Source organism: Parasteatoda tepidariorum, chromosome X1, assembly GCF_043381705.1.
Source record: "Parasteatoda tepidariorum isolate YZ-2023 chromosome X1, CAS_Ptep_4.0, whole genome shotgun sequence".
NCBI lineage: Eukaryota > Metazoa > Arthropoda > Arachnida > Araneae > Theridiidae > Parasteatoda > Parasteatoda tepidariorum.
Genome location: NC_092214.1, coordinates 44,463,791 through 44,488,891, shown reverse-complemented (window position 1 = coordinate 44,488,891; position 25,101 = coordinate 44,463,791). Strand labels below are relative to the sequence as shown.

General features: G+C 30.3%; 1 protein-coding gene across 1 annotated transcript in view; it reads right to left on the bottom strand.

Moving 5' to 3' along the window:
- The window catches only part of LOC107448531 (formin-binding protein 4), a 56,907-nt gene extending 38,355 nt beyond the window's left edge, over positions 1-18,552 (bottom strand). The window contains exons 1-5 of the mRNA XM_021147919.3: positions 17,286-18,552; positions 12,192-12,269; positions 8,316-8,378; positions 2,175-2,248; positions 719-890 (exon numbers count right to left, since the gene is read on the bottom strand). Of these exons, the coding sequence (XP_021003578.1) occupies positions 719-890; positions 2,175-2,248; positions 8,316-8,378; positions 12,192-12,258 (376 nt within the window). The 5' untranslated portion in view covers positions 12,259-12,269; positions 17,286-18,552. The remainder of the gene's footprint in view (positions 1-718; positions 891-2,174; positions 2,249-8,315; positions 8,379-12,191; positions 12,270-17,285) is intronic.
- Positions 18,553-25,101: the final 6,549 nt, after the last annotated feature.

Genomic DNA, 25,101 nt, shown 5'->3' with positions numbered 1-25,101 from the left:
CAAATTGGTAATATGCAGAGCAACTGGTAGTGGATTTGGTTAATTCATTCATTCTTATTTAACAAGAACTTAATGAATTTGTCTTGAATATTATGTTGTTTAATAATAGTAGTTATATAATTTCCGCCCCAAACTGATTAGCCATAATAAATATATCCTTGTACTGCCACATAACATAAAATTAAAAAAAAACTTATTATTCACTTTAAATAGAACATGCTCAAAATAAATCTTAATATTTATTATGGAATTACATGTGTTTCACAATCTAAAGTTTGAATCAATTTGCACACACTACTGAAGTTTGAATCAATACGTCATCCAAGTATTTTATCATGGTCACAGATTTTATTTTTTTACATCTGCAGCTTAATTCATTAACCCACGTGTTTGAGTGATAAGTTATATTGAGCTATTTGTAAGGTGGAATATCATACACTTTGTTTTGTTACTATTTAAGTTAAAAGAATTTGTATCAATAAACAATTCTTGGATTTTATGAAGATTATCACTAAAATCGCTTTAAAGCTTTTTTAAATTGTTTGATGAGTTTAAAGGTGTTGTGTTATTTGCAAAAGATATTTTAGCATTTAATTTTAAGTTACATAAATTGTTAATATTTTAAAATTTACTAATTTTACACACACAAATTTTAATGCCTTAAAAATTCATAAAATTAAAAAAAATTTGGCAAAAACAATTTTTAAAAAATGCATACTTTCTTTATTCACTTCTAGTTCAACTTCAGAAACTGAATCAGCCACAGATTCATCATTATGTGATAATTTTGATTCAGTAGGAACTGCTACTTCCTTTTTTTTATCTTCTTCAATTTGCAAAACATTTTCTTCACTGACTGATTCTTCATTTACCGTCAAAGCATCTATTTCCTAGTTATTGAATAAATAATAATAAACAATACTGAACCATAAATAGTTTAACATACATGAGAATCAATCACAAAAACAATTTTAATATGATTAGTGTCAGGTTTGGCAGTTAAGCATTTTCTTCATTCCTCACTTTCAATTTACTTCACTTAAGTAGCATTTTTATTGTTCATTATATATATTAACATATTTACTAATTTTTTTATTTTCAATAATAAGGTAAAACAATAGTTCTTCCTCTTTCCTCTTTTTTAAAAAATATATTAAAGAATTTTGTCATTATTACATAAAATATAGTATGCAAAAAAAAAAAAAGATATCACTCTAAATAACTTTTGTTCTGATGATAGGACTTGCTCCAGTTAAGTACCAACCTTCATGGTTCAAGAGGTGACCTCAAATATGCTAATTAGTTAGTATAGAGGATAACTTAACCCTTACCGGACAAATGACTACATATTAATGTCATGGCATCATTATTTATCAGGTCCAATGCTGCATATATGATGGCTAAAATAATTTTATTATTTGTTTACGTCGCAACTTGGTGAGGGATGTAAACCTGAAATACTTCTGGACCATTCTGGGTTAAGTAACGAAAGCAGATACAAAAACGTACTTTCTTTGAATAAAACATACATTTTAGACGATTTTTGACAAATAAAATACGGGTGGTAGCCACATTCTTGAAATTATGATCTCAATAGTTTAGAGTTCGAACGCCTTAATTTTAATTTCCCTTGTTGCATATTTTGCCATATTTTAGGAAGTTTTTCAGTGAGACAAAAAACATTTTGTAACATATTTATAAAATTCCTTTATTCTAAGATAATTTTATGTAAAAATATATTTCAATATTTAATTTTATAATGGTAAAACAATGAAATTGTAAGGTAAAAAAGCTTTTACACATTCTTGTAAAAAAATAAAATACATACTAAAAAATATTAGAAATTAGATAAATTTTCAAACAGAAAGCTACACAAAATGTTAAAACCGAACTATGAAAAGACACGTTTCCTTAATTTAAATTTTTGACAATATACAAAAACTTGTCTACACTTTAAACTTATATATATATATATATATATGGGACATTCTGAGGATAAAAGTTTAGGTTTTATGTTATTTTCTGACATACTTATAGATCTACAGCAAGTAAACTTATGAGTAAATTCTAATGAGGTCTGAATACTTAAACTGTAAGTGGAATTAAGCAAAAATTTATAAACAGCTATTCAAGGCTATCATTAAAATCAATCGCTTTCAAAATATTATACATACTTTAAAAAAATCTGCAACTTCAGAATCTAAAGGCGTGGCTTCCTTTGTTCCTTTGGCGGAGATTTCTGAATCATCTGAAACAAAGAAAAATTGATCAATTTTTTTTTAAATATAATATGTGAAAATCTGATACCAATTAATAGGGGCTATAAGATAAAAGTTATAATTCAAAATACAAGAATTATTTATCAACGATATATTTATATACTATCAAGAAATTTTGTATTAAAAAAAAAAAGAAACTCAGGCAGCCCGGACAGTGACGTGGGCTTAGTCTTTGCCTAAAATGGTTAAAGGTTCAATTCCCTTTGATAAAGACTAGGTATCTGTTTGGACTGCACTTTCTCTAATGTAATGTCCCAGGTGATTTCAAAGCAGAATATCAAGTCCAGACAAAGATGGATATTTGAGGAGTGTGATACAGAGACTGGGCGGTTAGGGAGTGCAGTATAGAGGCTGGGCGAAAACAGCCACCATTTCAGCGATCTATGATCCAAATTGTGAGCATGCACTAGTATTGTCTTAGGATCATTATTAAGGATAAACCATCTTCTGCTTGAGAGTGACACAATTTTTAGGAATGTATGCGTAAAATGATGCCAGCATTATGTTTGTTCTGGTTTCAAATTCTTTTTTGAAACTGACTTCCTCACTAAAAACTTCAGCAACTTTACGAAAGGCAAAGATTTTCCAGCATTATATTTTAACAATTGTAATCTAAGCATGCTCAGCATTTAATTGTTTGTGGTACATATTAGCTTGGGCTGCAATAATTTTTGATCTAAGGTGAAAGGTTCTGATCATCATTGATGAATCCATTTAATCATTGCTTTATCAATATAAATGCATTTTGAGGGGTCTTTGGCTTTGCCATCAATTTGTAAGAATGGCTGCCTCAATAAACTTATAAAATCTTATATCCCAGCTTCAAAAAGCTTTTAAAATCTTCTGTTGCTGCTTTGAAATACTTTAAGGATCTCCTCTTGCGGCTTCCAAATACTTTAAAGATCTTCCCTTGCTGCTTCCAAATATTGTAAACTGTTAAAGTATCAATATTGAACTCAGAGCAAATGTTTTTAACAGACGTAGCAGAATAATTTTTTAAGTAATTTAACTTTATCGCTAATTGTGAGGCGAGAATGTTTACATTTTAATTGGTTTTGACATAATTCTATCAACGAAAAAGAAAATCTGACAAAATTATAATGAAACCATTCAAGTAAAGCTCAATAACAAAGTGAACAAAGCAAATTTAATGAAATTTCAAGATAGTTATTTTTCCACTTGCCACATGATTGGTTCAGTAGCCAGTAATTGTTTTTCTCTTTGCTGCTATGAAAACAGAAAAGGAATGCTCCAAATCTAGCTGCCAGGCTTGTGAGACAACTCCTTTAAATCATTTTACAAGAATCTTTGCTACTAATGTTCATTCTGAAACAAATGTTTACACACTTCTGCTCTCTTAACATGTGAAGGTTAGCTGAAAGACGAGGGAAATGGGGGAGGGTAGATTGCAGAGTTTTGCAGAAAGGCATTACGGATAGGTAAGTAAATTGGAAAACTCATCTGTAATGAGGTTTGAGTTGTGCTTGTTTATTTATAAATATCGGCACTTTAAAGTTATTAACATATTTGAAAGAAGGAAAAAGAAATCATGTGGTGCCATATTTTGACTTCATAAAGGAAGAAGAAAAATAATTACAAAAACTAAAAAAAATTTAAGTAATTTTATGATTATTCTGGATTTTAAGCCTTTCAGAAAGTTGAATTTTTTACTGTCTATAGTTTTTAATGAAATGTAAGCATTTCTTAAAAGCTTAAAATGTTTGGGGAAAAAATGGAAAAAAAAAATAGTGTCAAATGTTTAATAACAAATTAAAAACTATAGACAAGTTAATATCTTCAAATGCAACTTTACTTTTAATAAAACATTTAGCATTTGTTATAATAATTAAAGTGAATAATATATAAAAATTGCCAAAAAAAACTTTTTTAAAAAATTTTTTCCTTGAAAATGCATGAAAATTTAAAAAAAAAAAAAAAAAAAAAAAAAAAAAAAAACATTCATGGTAATTTGAAGTAAGTTATGCCAAGTACTAATTCATGTACCACAAAATACTGATTAAGCCCCCACTCATATTTTGATGAAATCACTGCTAAGTGGGAGGTAGAGAACAAATAATTGGAAGAAAAAATTCAATTTTTTTTAAAAAATCTAACATTTCAATGAAGCGCAAATGTTACTGCATTTAATTAAGTATAAAACTGAACTTAAGCATGAAACTAAAATTAAATACAGTGAAACCTCCTGTTATGGACACTCCTGCAAAACGGACGCCTCTAAATACGGACATATTTTTAATTCCCCGGGAATCTTCTATGAATAAACCATTACATACATTCTCCGCAAAGCGGACACTCCCGTAACCGGACGCGGACAGTCATTTTGGTCCTGAAACGTTGTTTTTAATCTCTACAAACCGGACACTACTTTTTCTAAATAAATTGCAAGCTAAAAAAATTCAAATTTTTCACCATTTTTAAAGCATGTAAATAAAACTTTATGCCTTATCCATAACTAAAAATATTGTTAAGCTATTTCACCACCGAAAAATCAATCTTTCTCCTGTCACCTTGCCTTATCTTTGTAAAGAAAGGAGAAGAGAAAATGGTACTGCACTCCTGAAATAATTCTGACATCGGCATCTTTTGATCTTTTCATCTGGACCACACAGGTTATGAGACCCCTCAAGTTGAAATGACTTTTCTCAATGCTTCTTCCCCATTGAAAATTTCTTTAATTTTCTTATCAATTTGAAGACTGTATTTAACACAACTGGGGTAAAAAAAAAGAGAACAGAAGTATAATCTTTGAGGAGTTTATATAAATGAAACATTTATTCATACACTTGATTGATCAATTGTGAATAATCATCTCCATAGGTCCTCATGACTTACAGGTATGCATTACTTTTTTTTCTGTGAATCATGGGAGGTTTATTTTCCAAGAAGGTATTAACCATGTTCCCTATCAAATGATAAGTAGGTGTAAGGGGATGTGAACCTAATAATTGAAACGGACTGAGGACAGTACGCTCCTATTTGGTATCATATGTCTAACTTGAGTATCTATGCTAATAGGAAAATTATATTTATTTATCTGTAGCTACATCCAGAATTATGTATTTATACAAAACTTCTTTATATATTCTTTTTTATCTTTCTTATTGTTTAAATAAATATTCTTGTAGATATTTACAGTATCCTTGTAGATATTATTTAATTGTTTCTACATTTTTGAGAATATTCTAAAAACAATTTACGGTGTTAAATTTCGTTATTAGGGTACCCTTCCCGTAAACGGACAACTCTCATAAACGGACAAATTTTTTGGTCCCATGAATGTCCGCTTAACGGAGGTTTCACTGTAATTAAAATAAGTACATTGTATTTTAAATTACTTACCTTTCACCTTTACTCTTCTTTTTCAAATTATTACGATTGCATCATCAAAAGCAATTAGCATCAAAGTATCAGCAAAAGCGAAAAAGTAAAACTTTGTTCATAAAGAATAAACACAAAGAATGAAAGATTTAATTTAAATATATTTATTTACAACCATTTCTAATCGGACCTGAAAAAGCCTTCAAATGATGCATTTGAAATCGCGTGAATACGATGTTTGATTTTAAATCGTGTGAAAAGAAATTACGATGTTTGTTTTTTAAATGGCATAAAAACAAATAGTGATGCTTGATTTTAACATTGCGTGAATACAAATCTTAATGCATATTTCGTAGTTGTTAAAATAAAAATCAGGGCAGTATTTCATACAAAAATTCAAGACATTTTTGTTGAAATAAATAAGGGTAAGTGGGTGTTTAACCTAGAAACGACTAGATTTAATCAAGATGTTTATTGTTTAATTGTGTATAATATATCATTCTTAAAAAGTCATTAATTTTCCAATTTTTTAATAAATGATTTTTTTCTTTCTAAAAAAAAGTCAAAACACCTGGTTTTACCCCACTAATGGGTAACATGTTAACTCTATGATAAATTTAGAAAAACTGGAATTGCAGTGAAAAAGTAGCAGACATTTCAATTTTATATGGCAATTTGTTGTGTTGTTGTTGTTGTTAACTTACGTCGCACTAGAGCTGCACAATGCAATTTAAGAAAATTATACATGTAATTAACATGTGATGTAGCCAAGGCCATACTCTAGGATGGGGGCGCAATTGTCCAAGAGCCCGGACTGCTGACGGCCTGACCAAAACTCCTTACAAAAAATATTGTCCTAATAAATTAGGAATTTTTTTTTCTTGAAAATTGCAGCGAACCTTTTTATATCTATATATTCTACAAATTATGAAAATAGGACTTTTTGTGTTTAGAAGAAAAAGTTTGAAATAAATTTTGTCCCGGGGCCAGTAAAATCTCTGTTTAGCCTTGGATATAGTTGTCTTCTTACTTTGCTGCTCCGCAGCTTTCGAGGGCCCAGCATAGGCACACATCAAGGAAGCCTTGGTCGTACGTCTCACCCCAAGCGCAAAGGTTATCAAAACAAAACAGTGCTACTATTGGACGAAATCCTTATTGTTTGTTAAGGTATGAATCATTAGTAAACTAAGCTGAACTAAAAATAATTCTTATAACTCTAATCCCCAATAAATAAGGATTGCTTGAAAACAAGAGAACATTAGAGAGTTGACATAACAAAACAAACTTATCTACAGAGGCCGTAAATTAATCAACAACAACACACCAAAATAGTAGGTCTTTCTTCTTGAGTAGTAAAGTGTAAGTCTGAATTTGTCGTCTAGAAAACAGAACTAATTTCCACACAAACAAAGTATCTGGTCTTACACCACTCTCCCCTATAAACTAGACTATTTTTATGAAGGGGAAATAAAGAGCAAAAAACATAGTATAATGCACTGCTATAAAAATTTTGTTTTATGCAGTATATTTATTTAATTTTCCACATTTTTTCAAAAAATAACAATTTTAAAACGAAACGATTTCTAATAAAAAAATAAGAATGACCAAAATAAATTGACCAAAAAATCCAAAGGATTATTTTAAAATCATATGTTTAACAAAATGGTATGTTCTGAATGAACAAACAAAAAAAATCAGGAATATCAGGACAAAACACTAAAAATCAGGACATATAAAGACAGAAAATTTTTTTATCATGAAAACCAGGAATATTAGGCCAACTACAAACCCTGTGTAAAGTTCGATTTCAAAATTTCATGTATATGAATAGCGGTGTTTCATTTTAAAATCCTGAATATGAAATGCAATGCTTGATTTTAAAATCCTGTAATCATGAATCACGATATTGAATTTTAAAGAGGCATGAATATGAATTGTGATATTAAACTTTAAAGAAGCATAAACACAAATCCCGCCTTTTGATTTTTAAACTGGAAATATCATTTTTGAATCTTGTGAATAGGAAACGCAATGATTAACTTTAATACACTTAAATGGATATTAAAATTGTGTGAATATGAATCACGATACTGGATTTTAAAAACACTTCAATACAAATCCTGAAATACGATTCTGAAATCGTATTCATACGAATAGCGATATGTGATTATGTAACTGGGAGAATACGAATCACAACATTTAATTTTTGATTCCCTCGCATATGAATCGTGATGTGAAATTTTTGAATCACAGGAATCAAAACAGGAATGATTTTTTTTTTAAATCGCGTGGATTTAATTTTAAAAAAGTATCCACAAAATTTAAGAAGTTCTGTAGTAAGAATACGCACAAGGTGTATGTCTATGTTATCAAACACTGGATTTGGGAGGTGGATGGGGTTTATTCGATTCAAATTGCTAGTCAATATTTGTAAGAAACTATGTAGAGTTATTGTTACATAAATGACATGTTCATCCATTGTCAATACACCACAAGTTTCACATCTTACGGAACATTTAAGTTGAGATCAGAAAATTATATCAGTAAAACATGTTTTTAAAATACATTTTTATGCATAAAAATGTCCTTTTGAGTTCATTAATTTAAAGAAGAAAAAAATCCTAAGGTATACACTTCTCCTTAAAATAATAGAAATCTTATTTAATCCTTAGTGTATAAGCCTTAGAAAAAGCTTACTAGATTTTTTTGAATCATCATCACTGTCACTATGAATTAAATTCTTCACCCGTGAAGTGGTACCTAAAAATAAATTTTAATGAGATAACCTGATAATTAAAAAAAAAAACAAATACAAATTATTTAAAGTAATCAACATTGACAAATATACATACTTGACATACGAAATATAAATATGACAAATATACATAGAAATACTTTAATATTAAATTAAATTGAAATACTACTGAATTAATAGAATTAATGTTTAAATACTGCATTTGTCTAATTATAAATTAATTTAAAGCAGAGTTAAATTTTATGATCACCAGCTGATTTTTTTTTTTTTATCGAATGTAAAGAATATCAAAAGTAAGATCTTTAATGGTTTATGCACTAAAGATGGGGTTGTATCAATGAATCTGATATTTCGTACTAAATGCTCTTAAGTACCTAGTGCTTTAAATGAAGACATCATGAAAATAACAAGTACATTTTGTATCAATTCATTTTTAAAATATAAAGTTAAATAAAATATAACTCCTTAAAAATTACTTTTGAATCTTATATAAGTTATTAGATGGCAGCACCGTGTAAAAATCCTTTATTCATTGTAAAATCATATCATTTAAGACAAACTATAAATATCAATATCAACAACGAGCAAGTACCTACGTGAACCATGAATGGACTCATATAATTTTGTATCTACTTGAATCATGCATCAACTTGGATAAGTTTGTATCTACCTACTTGCATCATTTTATTACTTTGGCAAAATGAATACTCTCTGGACCTGGGTACATTCAGTAGCTACGGATTTGTTATTTTGAGCTTGATACAAGGAAATTAATATTTTTAATTCGTTACAAAATTTAATTCATCACAGATTTACAAAATGATTATATTTTCATGCAATATTAAATTAATTCTACAATATTTTAATTTTCTTTAAACTTACAAAATTAAAAAAGAACTTAATTAAATATTTATTACAGAGCTAATTATTATAATTATTTTTAAATGTTTGTTTTTACAATGATTTCTCTTTTGTCTACCATATCTGTTTTTTTTCACTACTTCCGCTATGATTCATGTGTTAACAATGATTTTCATATGAAATTTGTAGAAGTAATTAACTTCATTTTGATTTGCAAGATGTTTTCGCGTAAGTTGAAGGAATTTCAGCTGATTGAATTATCAGGAAATAAATAAATCTAAAATCTTTGTTTAGTAATATACAATTAGTTTATTTTTGTTATTATTAGTATATAAATTGTGGTTATTATATCTGTGGATTTATTATATTTTTACAACTTCATCGAAAGTAACAATAATGAATACCTGTTAAACATGTTTATTCTTAAATAAAATATTTGTAATTTTATATTCGATTTAAATCAACTTTCATGTTATTCTACATCCAAAAAATTTTTAAGTCTGCAAATTAAGCAAACTAAAATTAAAGATAAGGAAATTAAATGCAGATTTTTTGCTTCAATAGAAATTTTACTTAATATTTGTTCACCGTCTAATTTATTTAGGATCTTAATTAAGTGTAAATCTGATAGTATCTGATACTTAAAGTAGCAGATAATTGTAGCTGCTTTATATTAGCATCTCAGTAGAAACTTTAAAACAGCTTTAAGTTTAGAGAGAAATGAAGGAGACAGTACTGAAAATTTGCTATATTGAATGCTAGTGCAGAATATTTAAGCATGGCTTAAATTTGAAATCTTTCACGGTGCTCTGCTAAGATTATTACAAAGGAACTTATAAAAAAGGAATGGTGATTCTTTTTCCAAAATACATAATCATTTCAATATAAACTTCATGATATTTAAATGAACAACATTTGAACTTTTCCAATGGGAGAGGAAAGAAGTCTAAGGGTTTCAGGAATCGTAAAATGTTTATGATTAAGATCAATTCTGAAACATATAAACCAACATCTCATAAAAGAGAAACTAAATGATGTATAGATATATACAGTATATTCTGTTGCATAAGTTGACTTTTCAAACTTTAACATTTGAACTATTCCAATGGGAGAGGAAAGAAGTCCAAGGGTTTCAGGAATCGTAAAGTGTTCATGATTAAGGTCAATTCTGAAACATATAAACCAACATCTCACAAAAGAGAAACTAAACGATGTATAGATATATACTGCATATTCTGTTGTATAAGTTGACTTTTCAAACTCCCGAAATTTCAGGAAAATAAGGAGGCTGACAATGGTAATAAAGTTTGACAATGGTTGATTGTGAAAAATTAGATGTAAATTAGATTCAAATTATTATATTCAATTACAAAATAAGAAAAGTGACGATAATTTATTCAAGATAAGAAAAGTGAAGATAATTTATTAAAAAAATATAACACTGTTCTCACATAATAAATAATGAATGCTCACTTAAATCAACAGTAATGGACTTTGGCTCATTTTATTGTTGCTTTTAATATTAGTAACTGAATATCCTATGCTCTCGGAAACATTGCTACATTCTCACAATCCAACTACTAGTCAGGGTCAGTTTCATCATTACACAATGACCACATACCATACTTGCTACATGAGGGCACTACTAGAACAGCGCTTGTAGTTAGGAACAAACACTGAGAAAACTTTTAAAACATACCATAAATCTACAATTTTAAAGATTAGGGAACATCATCTATGTTGGATTCAATGATGTTAGCAGTGTCATCACATGCCTCTCAGCACTTATTAAAGCATCTTTATTTGAAGAGATACATCATTATTTTAGGGCAAAAATTTGATATCCAGAAAGAATAATATGAAATATTTTTAACACAAGAAAATTTCATAGTCTAAATACATTTTTGTTAATATTTTAAAAATTTTCATATTTATTTTTTTTTAAGCAGTTGATTTATACACCTGACATGCCAAAAATTTGCTATCTCGTAATCAAAGATGGAGGGTCGACTTGTTCACCAGGTTATACAGTTCTTTCATAAATTTAAGCAATAGTAGCATTATTTATTGTAAAATATTAACATCAGTAGATTTTCAAAAGTCTAAACTTCTTATTTATTGATAATATTGATTTATTAATAAATTATAAATCAACTTTAGGATATAAAAATAAAATGAAAATACCCTTTTTCCTGTTGCTGCTTTACCTGGTATTTTTGTTTTTACCACTTGAAAATTCGTATAAATCAAAAATATTTGTTCCTTTAATTTGTAAAGTACATCTGTCAAAAGATTACATAATATTACATGCAGTAATTTATATTTTTGTCTTTTTCATGAAAAAATCAATATCTACAAGACTTCAAAATAGTGATGACATTAATTTACGAAAACCTGAGGAATTAGCTTCAATTTAAACTTGCTTAACAGATATCAATAAATCAGTCTTGATCAAGATATCAATAATAAATCTTGTTTGTTAGATATCAATAAATCAGTGTTACTTTATGACTCAGAAACAATGAATTAAAAAAACTTTTACTTTTATGTATCTTTTATTTTTACTAAACCAATTAGTGCAGCTTAAGGGACATGCATTTTTTTTAAAAAATGTAGATAAAATTTAATAACTGAAAACTTTGAGATGTTTAAGTGTTAGAGTAATAACTTCGATTCTCAAAGCTAGCAAAAGTCATTAGTTTATTACATGAATGTCTTATTTTACCCTGTTTTTAAACAGAACAAAATCCTAGAAAGTGATTTACGGTTAAATCCTTGGGGGTGAAGAGGCGTTAACAGTTTTCCATTTAGTTTTTAAAAAAAATTCATCTTATATTTCAGGATTCAACAAAAAAGCAAAGAGATCAATGAAAAATTGCAATGTTAATAAAAACTACTCCAAATTTTTATAAAATAGGTGAGTATAAAATGGTAAAAATAAAATTTATGTAACTTACTTTTAACTTTTTTCTTTTCTTCTAGTTGAAGAATTTGCTTCCGTCCTCCTTTTGGCTTTTTACCCATGATAATTTGCACTAAAATATACAAAAAGCTAAGAATTAAATAAGGAAATGGAATTGAAATATTTTATAAATTATACATTGTATTATAAAAATTACTATCAAATACTTCCAAAAAATAATATTTTAACTATTAAATCAGTATTTGCCACATTAAGCCCAATCCAAAAAGAAAAGAAGAAAAAAAAAACTATTGAATTTTTCGCATGAGCCCACATGAAAAACCCCATCTTTATACCCACCAATTGGGTTTTTTTGTTACTTTTATTATTAATAATTAATTATCTTTCAATTTATCAAATTAAATTTTTCTTTGAAATTAGCAACTTATAGTTTTATAAATTTAGCTTTGTAACTTGTTATACAATATTATATGAAGTAAAACATATATCGGTGCAAAACTAGATATCAGGATACCTACTATACATGTTTATTATAATTAAATTATTTTATGATTAAATTATTATTATTAATTACATTACAAAGATTTATAATTAAATTACTTACCAATAAAAAGTATCACACCTTTACAGTAATTAATTAAAGAAAAACTTAGTTCATATAAGAATTGAGTTAGTGGATTACAAAATCATGATGCATGATTTTTAGATTATGTGAATATAAATTTCAATGTGTAACTTTTAAATTAAGTGTTTTGATATACTATTGGCTTGACGTGTTTAAATCGATGTTTTGAACATGAATAGCGACATTTGATTTTAAACATGCATAAATACTAATTGCAATATTGATTTTAAAAACAAATGTAAATAAAAATCACGAAATTGGATTTTGAAATCACTTAAGTACGAATCGCCACATACAATTCTTAAATAGCGTGAATATGATTCAAAGTGCATAACTTTTAAATCAAATTAATTTGAATATCAATGTTTGATATTAAAATCACGTGAATATGTATCACGATATTAGCGGATTTCGGTGTAGCTTCAAATATTAAAAAAGTCAAAAATCCAACAATCCTAATAAACAATAAACAAATTGGCGGGAGAATAATATTATTAATAAGTCTCTTAGGCACGATTTAACGAAAGTTTCGAATTTTAAATTTTAGATTGTGAAACTTAATTGAATCAATGGCTTTAAAATACACAAAATTTGTGGAAAAATCCCATGCTCTGCTTTCAGTTTTTAGACCTAAAAGGATTATACAAAAAACCCATAATTCCAGGGTACATCCAGAATATTATCACCCCTGACAAAATCTGCATCCTTTACATTGTGTAATAAAGGGTTTATTCTAGGTGAAGCTTGCGAAACACCATTCTGTTTAAACTTATGGAAAGAAAAATTTTGTCTGCGAGTACTTTGACCTAGATTAGGCACCTCAATGTACATATATATATATATATATATACAAGAAAAATAATCTATTTCCATAAAATCCCCCAAAATTAAGTCACTTTTTTGCCATTTCTATTTTATTATATATTTTAATACGATGAAAAGGAATGGTGTTTATATGATAGGGGTGCTCAACCTGCGGCCCGCCAACCCTCGATGTGTGGCCCGCGGCCGCAATCTGAACAAAATGAAAAAAAAATTAAATATTTGTTTTTGAAAAATAATAAAAAAAATTCGGTAATTTAAATTTACACTTTTAAGTTTTTGACGCACCCAATCTCAATCAATGTAGTTTTTCGATGGTTAACGCTACGGATTTCAGCATAGTTTTAAAAATCTCAATATTTTTAATACATCATTATTACGATTTACGAATTTTAATTACCACTTTTGACGCTTTTCGTATGTGCCGATTCCAATGACTTTTCGGTAGTTATTGCTACCCATTTTCAAGTAGTTTCTGAAATAGCGATTTTTGAAAGTTATGAAACGCTTTATTTGTGCAAACTTCATGGAAAATCTAAATGACTTTAGATCCTTTCTTCAACAGTTATTGCTGCACATTTCCGCCCGGTTTTTAAAACTTCGATATTTTAGCACGATATTATTACGAATCGCGAGTAAAGAATCGCTCATTTAGATAACCATTTTTTGACATGGCTTATTTGTAACGATTTTATCGCAAATCAAATTATTTTTCAATCGTTATTTTAGAAATTATTGCTACACATTTCTACAAGGTTTTGAAAGTACCGATATTTTTTATACGCTATTGCGACATTTTAATTTCAAATCTCGCATTTAAATTACATAAAATTTTGATGGACTTTATTTACTCCAATTTCATCTAAAATATTAAAGTATTTTGGTTATTGTTTTAGTAGTTATTACGTTTTCCCCGTGATTTAAAAAGATTATGATATTTTTAATACTTTGACAGCAAGCGAGTTTTGAATTGCGCATTAAAATAATTATTTTTTACGTGCTCTGTTTGTGCCGATTTTATCATTTGCGTTGTACCGATTTTAACACGAATTTTTTAAGAGGTTTTTCGAAAGTGTTTTTTCTTCTTTCCCGTTATTGCTGCATTTTTATTTGTGATTTAGAATATACCTGATATTTTCACACAATATTACAACTCGTGAAATTCGATTCAGCTTTAATTTTTTTTCGTAACTTAAAAAGTAATTACGTATCTTAGCCAAATCAACACCTTCCCAGGAAAAAAAACCGAGATGTGTTTAAACGCGGTCCGTTTTGCACAAAAATAAAAAAATAAATAATTCAAAAAACGGCATAATTCTTTAGTCCCATGAACACGTGCAAGTTTAACAACACACATCGAACCTATTCTTTTTGTTGTCACATGTAATTTAAAAGTCATACATCGTAATTTGTATTTACGCTATCTGAAAATTGCGCATCGCATTTCGTATTAACATTAACGAGATTTAAAAATAATCCATCGCGTTTCGTATTTACGGGATTTAAAATCACATATCGCGATTCGTGTTCTGGCGTTTAAAATATCATCCGTTGCTACTTTTCTCGCACGCGTTTTAAAAACCATATATCGCGATTCATATTCATGCATTTTAAAAATCAAGTGTTGTGAGTAGTCCTTTCGCAATTTAAAAGCCACACGATTCGTATTCACGCGATTTGAAAAACAAGCATCGAGTTTATTATTTACGCAATTTAAAAATCACACATGGCAATTCGTATTCAAGCAATTAAAAAATAACACATAGCAATTCGTATTCAAGCAATTAAAAAATAACACATCGCTATTTGTATTTCCGCGATTTAAAAACCCAGAAAGGAAGAACACCATCTAGGACAAATTCCAAAACTGATTATGTTATTTGCTCTAAGTTTAATACTACCCACAACAACAGCTTCTGTCGAAAGACTGTTTTCCAGAATGAATTTGGCCTGTTCAAAATTACAGAGTAGTCTTTAAATACAATCATTACATTTTCATTTAATGGCTCAAAAAATATCACATGATCAAGTAGATAAAATTATCACAATATTCAAAAATTTTGCAAATTACAGTATAACCATTAAGAAATTTTTTAAACCATTTTCTACCTTCTTGGAGCATTTTATATCATTTATGATTATATGCTGGGAAATGATTTGTATATCATTAAATTTTAACTGTATAAAAAATTTAATCAAGATAAGTTTCGTAAAGTAATGTAAATTTTATTGATTGTTAATTGATTGTGTATTAATTGTAAATAGTAAGTGTCATGTTAAAAATATATTCGTCATAAAAAGTTGTAAACAAGTATCTTAATAGTTTTTTATTATTAAGGAATATAGTTCCTTAAAATTTAATGTGTTTTCTTTCTTTCTTTTTCTCCTCTCTCAGCCTCTTATTATTAATTTAAAATAAAAATGTCTGAAAGTTAAAGTACATTCCCTAATAAATGCTAAATCTTATTTTCCACTTTTTGCTTTAATCATTTTTAACCCTATAAACTTTCTTTAAATCAAAGTATTTAACTTGAATTTATATTAATAACTAGAATATTTATTTATTTGAAATTTAATTCTATGGAGAAAAAAAAATTAACGTTAAAATTTATGTTTAAACGGACTTTTGTATTTTGTAATGTGATAAAAAAAATTTCAATTTTTTCATAGTTTTCTAATTATTTCAATTTATCTAAATTTTTTCTGATAAATTGATTCTGATTTTCGAACTCTGTTTTCCTTCTTAAGTAATCAGTTTTGCATTTTCTAATTTTAAACGTTTTAAAGTATTGTATTTCCTGCAAAGAGATTACAAGGTTAACCGACAAAAAGAATTTAGTGTTATATAAACAATGATGTTTATATAACAATCACCACCAACAATTGCTTTCAATATGTCGGTCTAAACACTTTGGCATGCGGCCCTTCATTGGTCAATCTGCTGTGCATGTGGCCCTTCACTGAAAAAGGTTGTGCACCCCTATTATGTGACATGAGTTTCGAACTTGATTACAACTTAAGAATTTTTTTTTTTTAGGCATTTAATTTGCAACAATTCAATAGTAATGGTAGATTGTTTTCTGCTCATTTTCAGCAATTATTTACAGTTTTTTCCTCTGTTCATAAAACTGTCATAAGCCAAAAAATATATTTTTCAAAGAATTTGAATACAGTGTACTATTGTTTACAGCGGGTATTGGGAGGTTCAGTAGAGCAGGGTTTGACTGTATCTATTTAATCTGATTATATATTTAGATTATTATTGATGGCTTGCCAAAAATAGCTCTTCTAAAATTGTTAGTGACTTTTCAAAAACTATTCTAGGATATAATTTAAAAATTATACTCATGATGCTGGGAAAGAAACATAATAAGAAATTTTACACAAAATAATATTTATTACACACCCAATCAGCTGTGTTTTGAAGTTGAAAAAAAAATTTATAACCTAATAAAACTAATGAAAAAAGATTTTTGAAAAGAGGAACATCAAAAGAGTTAGGACAAAAATGGCTAATGCTAGAAATTTATTATAAACTAAGTCACTTTATTTAAAAAACTGCTCACACAAAATAACATTTGGCAATAATTTTCATGGATTTCTAAAATAATCGGCCTTATTTTTGCTTTCGTAACAAGACTATACAAAATATTTTTCAGGTAAATTCTAATTTCTACTTACATCAATCAAAAAAAGCACAAGAATCTTCAATGGCAAAAACTTAACAAAAATTGGACCTTAAACTTATAGCGAACAAAAAACTTTTTCAAATGTAAACAGATCTGAAAACGAAATCTCGGAAGAATATGAGCGACTAGATCAAGCAGTGCTCCTGACACGCCTACTATTACGTTTCCGTAACGTCATCTAGAATTAGTGTAGTGCTGCCATCTTTAGATCGATTTCCTAATGACTATTAATTTCTTTTAATTTTAAAATCATAACTAGCCATAACTTTCTTTTTGTTCTGTTTAAAACTCTTTTTTTTCGCTATTTAGTTTATTTCCTTTTTAAAAAGAAAAAACAGTTATTTTCAGAACTAAACCACTTTTCACTAATTCAAATTTTTAAATTGTTTCTTTTCTTTACATAAGATAAAAAAATGTAAGGCTTATTATAATTTCAGCACAAAGCTGAACACATACAGTTATGTATTTTAGTGTAGATAACTGTCTAAACATGCACTTAAAATGTTGACTTTTTTTAATAAGTTCAAGGAGACAGATATTTAAGGAATATTTCTAGCTGAAATATTCTTATAATTATAGAAACAGGAAAGAAAAAAGGAAAGAAAGGAATTATTTATTTCTTGATGTAAGGTATGTTGGAAAGTTTGTTTAATAAGAATCTAAACAAAACGTTTCTTTAATAATGTTGAAACTAAACTAAAAAAAATAACATACTTTTAAATTATTCAGAATAAAATATTTTACAATTATATTAGTTAATTCTAACAACTTACCACTAGAAAATTATTAAAGTATGTACATATTTAATGAAATTTCTTATTTAAATATTCTTAGAATAAAAAAGATTGATATTTTTTTATGAAAATTCAAAAGTTGAAGGAAAACAATCTGTCCCTAATAAAAGTAGTAGGCTAGACTAAAATAAAGAAGAAAAATTTTAAATTTTTTTAATATCATAAAATATTCACTATGTAAAACTAAGAACATTTCTCTATATTTAAAAAAAGAAAATCTACAAAAAAAAAGGTTTCATTTTAACTGTAAATAAATTTTAAAATCGCACCAAACATGGTTGAATTCCAGAGTAAAAAAAAATTACATATGTTTTTTTAGTATAATATTGTTATCAAAATATATTTAGTATAATCTAACTCCTGAAGATGACAGCACTACACTAATTTTTGATGATGTCAATGAAACGTCGTAATGGGCGTGTCAGGTGTACCACTTGATGCACTTGATCTAGTCGCTTATCAGAAGACTAGAATATGTGCGACAAGCTATTCGTAAAGAAGTTTGCTTGAAGCTCTATTGATCCAAATAAATGTTCCAAATAAAAATAAATCATTCGCGATCGCAACACTCGAATACGCCATCTGGAGAGAGACCAGTTTCATGCCTTTAGCCCTTCTCCCTTCCCTCTCCTCCTCTTTTCAGTTGTATAGGAATGTACTACGATATTTTCCCTTTTCTTAATATTTTTCCTTTTCATTTAATAAGAATATTTTTTTAAATTTCCATAATACTTTTCCTTAGAACTATGTTTAATGTAGTTTTCAGTTCCATATAGTTTTTCAAATTAAAAGATTTCAATCTATATGAAAATCAAGAGAGAAACTAGCGTACTTCCTTCCTCTATGACTTTCCACAAGCTAATGGGGAAAGCATGTGAAGTGTTGCCATAGGAAAAGAGTTCTGCTCTACGCCACCTGCAGCCCATTTCGATCGCCAATTGTGTTTTGAGATTCTTACAAACAATGTATGTGATTACTTATTACTTGTGTTTACAATGATAAAACTGTTAACACTAACGTAAGATGGTGCACAGCTTGCAACAAGAACAAACAGTAATAAACTTATGGAAAGAGGCCATATCAAGACTGCCAAAAAAGCGAGTTATTCAAAATCTAGCAAACATGTCACCTTTTTTAACAATATATCTCTAAATAACTAAAACAAATTTTCACTTTAAACTCACCAGAATTACATAATAACATTAATATCTTATGAAATATGGCAGATTTGAGCTCAGAAATTATCTAATTTGTTTCTTTTATTGAAAACAAAATTATCCGTTCGAAAATATCGCCTCGCAGAATAACATGTAGTAAGCAACTGCAAACTTTCTAACCGGAACTAGAGGAGGTATATAGCTCGAGATTGTTATTGTTTACATTTCTACTGAAAACACCATCCATTCGCGGTTGATGTTGTAGTTCATTTGCTTCGCACTAGAGCTGCAGAATGGGCTATTGGCGATGGTCTGGGAAGCATCCCTGAGGATGATCCGAAGACATGCCATCACAATTTTGATCCTCTGCAGAGGAGATGGCACCCCTCTTCGATAGCCCAGTGACCTGCGCGTGAAGTCGAGCACTTTACGGTAGAACAGTTTAACGAGGACCCGTACCGCACACCCTCGGTACCGACGCAGACTGATCCAAATGGTCACCCACCCTTACACTGATCGCAGCCAGTGATGCTTGACTTTAGTAATCTGCTGGGAACCGTGTCTTAACGATCAGTCTACTGCGGGACTCCAACATTTGCACTGGTGACATTGGTTTGCCGCACCGACCGTTCCAATACTAAAACTGGTTACATTAGTTCACCGCACCGGTCGTTACTTTATGGATGGTGTTTTCTACGGCGCTAAAAGCTGTATACCGCTTATACCTCCGGGTTACTGTTCCCGGTGTATTTCAAAGCCATTTGACTCACAACGTGTCAATAATATATGCCATCTTTCAAATTTACACCTGAATTATAATGTATAAATTAATCTTGCTCCTCGAACAATATGATAACCCTAACATAAGATAGTGCACAGCTTGCAACACGAACAAACAGTAATAAACAAATGGAAAGAGGCCAAATCAAGAATGCCAAAAAAGCGAGTTATTCAAAATCTAGCAACCATGTCACCTTTTCTAACTATATATCTCTAAATAACTAAAAATAATTTTCAGTTAAAACTAACCAGAATTACATAATAACATTAATATCTTATGAAATACGGCATATTTGAGCTCAGAAATTATTTAATTTATTTATTTTATTGAAAGCAAAAGTATCCGTTTGAAAATATCGCCTCGAAGAATAACATGTAGTAAGCAGCTGCAAACTTTCTAACCGGAACTAGAGCAGGCATACAGCTCGAGATTGTTATTGTTTACATTTCTACTGATAACACCATCCATTCAAACTCGTGTCACCAGTTATGCTCGAAGTGCATCAGGTTTCTAGTCGGTTTGGTCAGTTCACGTGATTTCATTACCCTTATTTGCTTACAAATTTCATTTTACTGCTGTTGAGACCGTCATTATTCTATTGTATTGGCAATCGAAATTGGCTACTGGTGGAGTACAGTAGAGTTCTCTACCAACGGCAAAACTTTACATGCTTTCACCATTAGCGTGTGGAGGGTCATAGAGGAAAGTACGCTAGTTTCTGTTTTGATTTTCATATAGAATAAAATCTTTTGAGAAGCTACATGGAACTGAAAACTACATTAAACAAAATGCTTTTATTAATTAAAATTGAAAAATATTAAGAAAAGGAAAATATATCGTAGTACAATACTAAACAACTGAAAAGAAGAGGATAGAGAAGGGCCAAAGGCATAGAACCGGTCTTCTCCTCTAATGGCGTATTCAAGAGTAGCGATCGCCTATTTTTGAACGGATCTTATTATGAATTTGTAATTAAAACTTTTTTTAGCATTGAAAATAAGTTTTCTTCTATTAAATTTAACTATAATAATTATTATTATTATTGGAAATGTATTGTGTAGATGAATGTGCTTTCATCTTGACGCTATTTATTGCAATAGATATTGTTTATAAATATTAATGTTTTATTTCTGAGATTAGTTTGTGTTTGTTTTAGTTCAAATTTAGATGTTTGTTAAAATTGTGTTTGTTTCATTCAAATTTAGATTCGAGTGGTAATTAGTTTTACTTGATAGATTCACGTCGAAGGAATTTAGGCTTGCGATTTAGTTTAATAAACATATCGTTTTGTTACGGTAAAATTTTGATAAATCAAACAATTATCCAAAGCATTATTGTCAAATTTATAATAGAGTTTTCTGTATTCATGATAGAATTTTAGCATCAGTTAAAGATTTATTGTTTCATATGGAAAAGATCATGTTAATATATTTTTGTTGTTGTGATGACAGCTGACGTCACTTTCCGTCATTACTAAGAATCAATGACGACAGCCTGTTGTAGCTGTACAGCGGCGCTGCCTTACCTTTCCAGAGAGTATATAAACACGTTACTAATAGATGTCCATCGCTAATCTTTGTTACTTGTTGCTAGCATGTTATTTTTCTCTATTGGTTTATTAAATATATATTTTGAGTTATCATGTTCCTTAATTGGAATACTTCGTCGTGGATACTCACAGCACAACATTTGTATTCGTTACATTTTCACTTAAACATTTTCGTCCAATTTATATTGTTTTCAAAATAGACAAATCCAATCAATATTTGATTGTTTGTGGCGAGTGCTGTTCCAGTCAGAACTGCACTTAAGTGCGTGATGCATCTGCATTCCACAGCAATGCTGAACTGAAGTGAAGAGAGCAGTTGATCGATTGATTAAGCGTGTATGTTTGTTGTAGCTTCTCATCCAAATGTTAACTCCTTGTTTTTCATTTAATTACTCTTTTAAATGTGATTTAATAAAATGTGATTGTCCATATAATCTCTCATTCTTTTCTCAATGCAACCTATTCCTCAGTGGTGACCCATGGACTAAGAATGAGCTGATTTTTTGACCACGTTTTTTTAAGCCCACTGCTGTTCCAGATCTCTTTCAACTGCTTTTAACTATCCTACAAGATGCCTATTGATGAGCAACAGACTCAAGTTGCTAAAGTTGCTCTGCGTATTCCTCCTTTCTGGAAAGCGAACGTGCGATTGTGGATAGCACAATGTGACAATGCTTTTACATACAGTGGCATTTCCAGCGATCAAACAAAGTTTTCTGCCCTCATCGCTAACATCGATGGTGAGACGCTTGCCCATGTCTCTGATATTGTTCTCAATCCTCCGGACTCGGACAAATATAAGAAGCTGTGCGCCAGACTCGTTAGTGAGTTTGAGGATTCTGAGCAACTCAAAATTAAAAAACTTTTGACCGAGTTACAACTCGGTGATGAACGCCCCAGCCATCTTCTCCGCAAGATGAAAGAGCTCTCTGGAAATCAACTTAATGATGATTTTTTGCAAAACTTATGGATGCAGAGGATGCCGGCCCATATCCAAACTGTATTATCAGCTTCGTCTGAAAAACTTGATCAGCTTGCTGTCATAGCTGATAAAGTCGCTGAAGTCGTTCAGCCAGGTGTGATTTGTGCCACATCAAGTAATGTAACTTCACCTGATCACTCAGCAAGCATTACTACTGAAATGCTTGCGAAGCAAATTGAGGCACTTCAACTGCAAATTTCTGAGTTGTCTCACAGCCAAAGGGCGACCAGGTTCCGCCCCCGCTCAAGATCTCGCTCAAGTAAGGGTGAAGATTTAAACTTGTGCTTTTACCACAACCGGTTTGGGATTAAAGCCCGGAAGTGTCAAATGCCGTGTAATTTTAGACAGCAAAAAAACACCACACCCCCGTCATAGCTGGGTTGGCGGATGGTGTCAGAAAGCCCAGTCGCTTATTTATTCATGACCGAAAGACTGGCCAGAAGTTTTTGATAGATTCCGGGAGTGAGATTTCTGTATTACCTCCTTCTTCTTTTGATAAGAGAAAGTGTTGTGAGAAATTCTCACTTTTTGCTGCTAATAACAGTAAGATATCTGCTTATGGATTTGTCCACAGACAATTAGATTTAGGTCTGAGGAAGCCTTTTCCTTGGACATTTGTGATTGCGGATGTAAGTTCTCCTATCATTGGTGCAGACTTTTTGCTACACTTTAATCTTCTTGTGGATCTGAAGCGCAAGTGTCTTGTCAACCCTGAAACTGCATTGTGTACTTATGGCAGTACTGTCAATAAAGGCCAACCATCTATTGTGACTCTTTCTGCTACCTCAAATTATGAGTCCCTATTATCCCAATTTCCAGATATAACAAATCCTACATTACTTAAGCAGGCTGTTCCTCATAATACTGTGCACCATATCTTGACTCGTGGACCACCTGTGACATCAAAACCTAGAAGGCTTCATCCCAAAATATATCAGGCAGTGAAATCTGAGTTTGAATTTCTTTTGGAGCAAGGTATAATTCGTCCATCAAAGAGCCCATGGAGTTCGCCTCTGCATGTTGTACCAAAACATGATTCTACAGTTCGTCCTGTGGGTGATTACCGAAAGCTCAACTCTGTTACTGAATTTGACAGTTATCCTATACCTTATTTGCAGGACTTTGCGCACTCACTATATGATAAGAAAATTTTTTCAAAACTTGATATTTTTAAGGCATTTCATCAGATTCCCATTGCAGAGGAGGACATTCACAAAACAGCAGTGACTACCCCATGGGGCCTTTATGAATACACTCGGTTGTGCTTTGGACTAGTGAATGCTCCACAAACATTTATGCGTTTTATGCATGAAGTTCTCAGGGGTCTTCCATTTTGTTATGTATATTTGGATGATATTCTAGTGTTTTCAAAAGATGCTGCAGAACATAAAGAGCATTTACACACAATCTTTCAACGCCTTAGTGCTTATGGCCTCAAGCTGAATATTTCAAAATGTGTATTTGGTGTTGGTGAACTTGAGTTCCTTGGGCATCTTATTTGTCCAAAAGGTTTGAAACCCTTACCAGATAAGGTTCAAGTAGTTCTAAATTTTAAATTGCCTGAAACTATTGGGAATCTTCGCAAATTCTTAGGCCTTGTAAATTTCTATCGGAGATTTTTGCCTAAAGCAGCTGATAGCCAAGCCATCTTAAGTGCACTTCTTAAAGGTTCCTCCGGCAAGAAAGATTCCAAGAAAAAGATTATTTGGACTTCACACTCAACTGCAGCTTTTGACAACTGTAAACAAGCTCTTGCTAGTGCCACATTACTTGCCCACCCTTCTCCAACTGCCACACTCGCATTACATGTAGATGCATCAGACTATGCCATTGGTGGTGCATTGCATCAAGTTGTTGACTCTGAGTTGCAGCCTTTGGGGTTTTTCTCCAAGAAGCTCAGTTCTGCCGAAACTCGGTATAGTGCATATGACCGAGAACTACTTGCTGCTTATGCATCTATTCGCCACTTTCGACACATGTTGGAGGCTCGAGAGTTTGTCTTGTATACCGACCATAAGCCACTCACATTTGCATTCCGTCAAAAACATGACAAATGTTCTCCACGCCAAGTAAGGCATTTGGATTTCATCTCACAATTTACAACAAACATACAACATGTACCAGGCATTGAAAATATTCCTGCTGATGTAATGTCTCGCATTGATGCCTTGGATTTTCTTCCATCTATTGATTATTCTAAAATCGCTGCAGCTCAAGCAAATGATGTTGAGTTGAAATCTCTTTTATCAGCTGAGACATCTCTGCAATTCAAAATAATCACATTTCCAGAATCAAATGTAGATTTGATGTGTGATGTTTCAACTGGAAGAGCTCGCCCATACGTTCCAGATGAATTTCGTCGAAATATTTTTTGCTCCCTGCATAACATTGCCCATCCTGGTGTGCGAAAGACACAGCACCTGATCAAATCTAGATTTGTCTGGCCCAAAATGCTCTCAGACATTGCCAAATGGGCAAAATGTTGCATCGCATGTCAAAGGTGTAAGATTCATAGGCACACTAAAGCACCATTGGCAAATTTTCA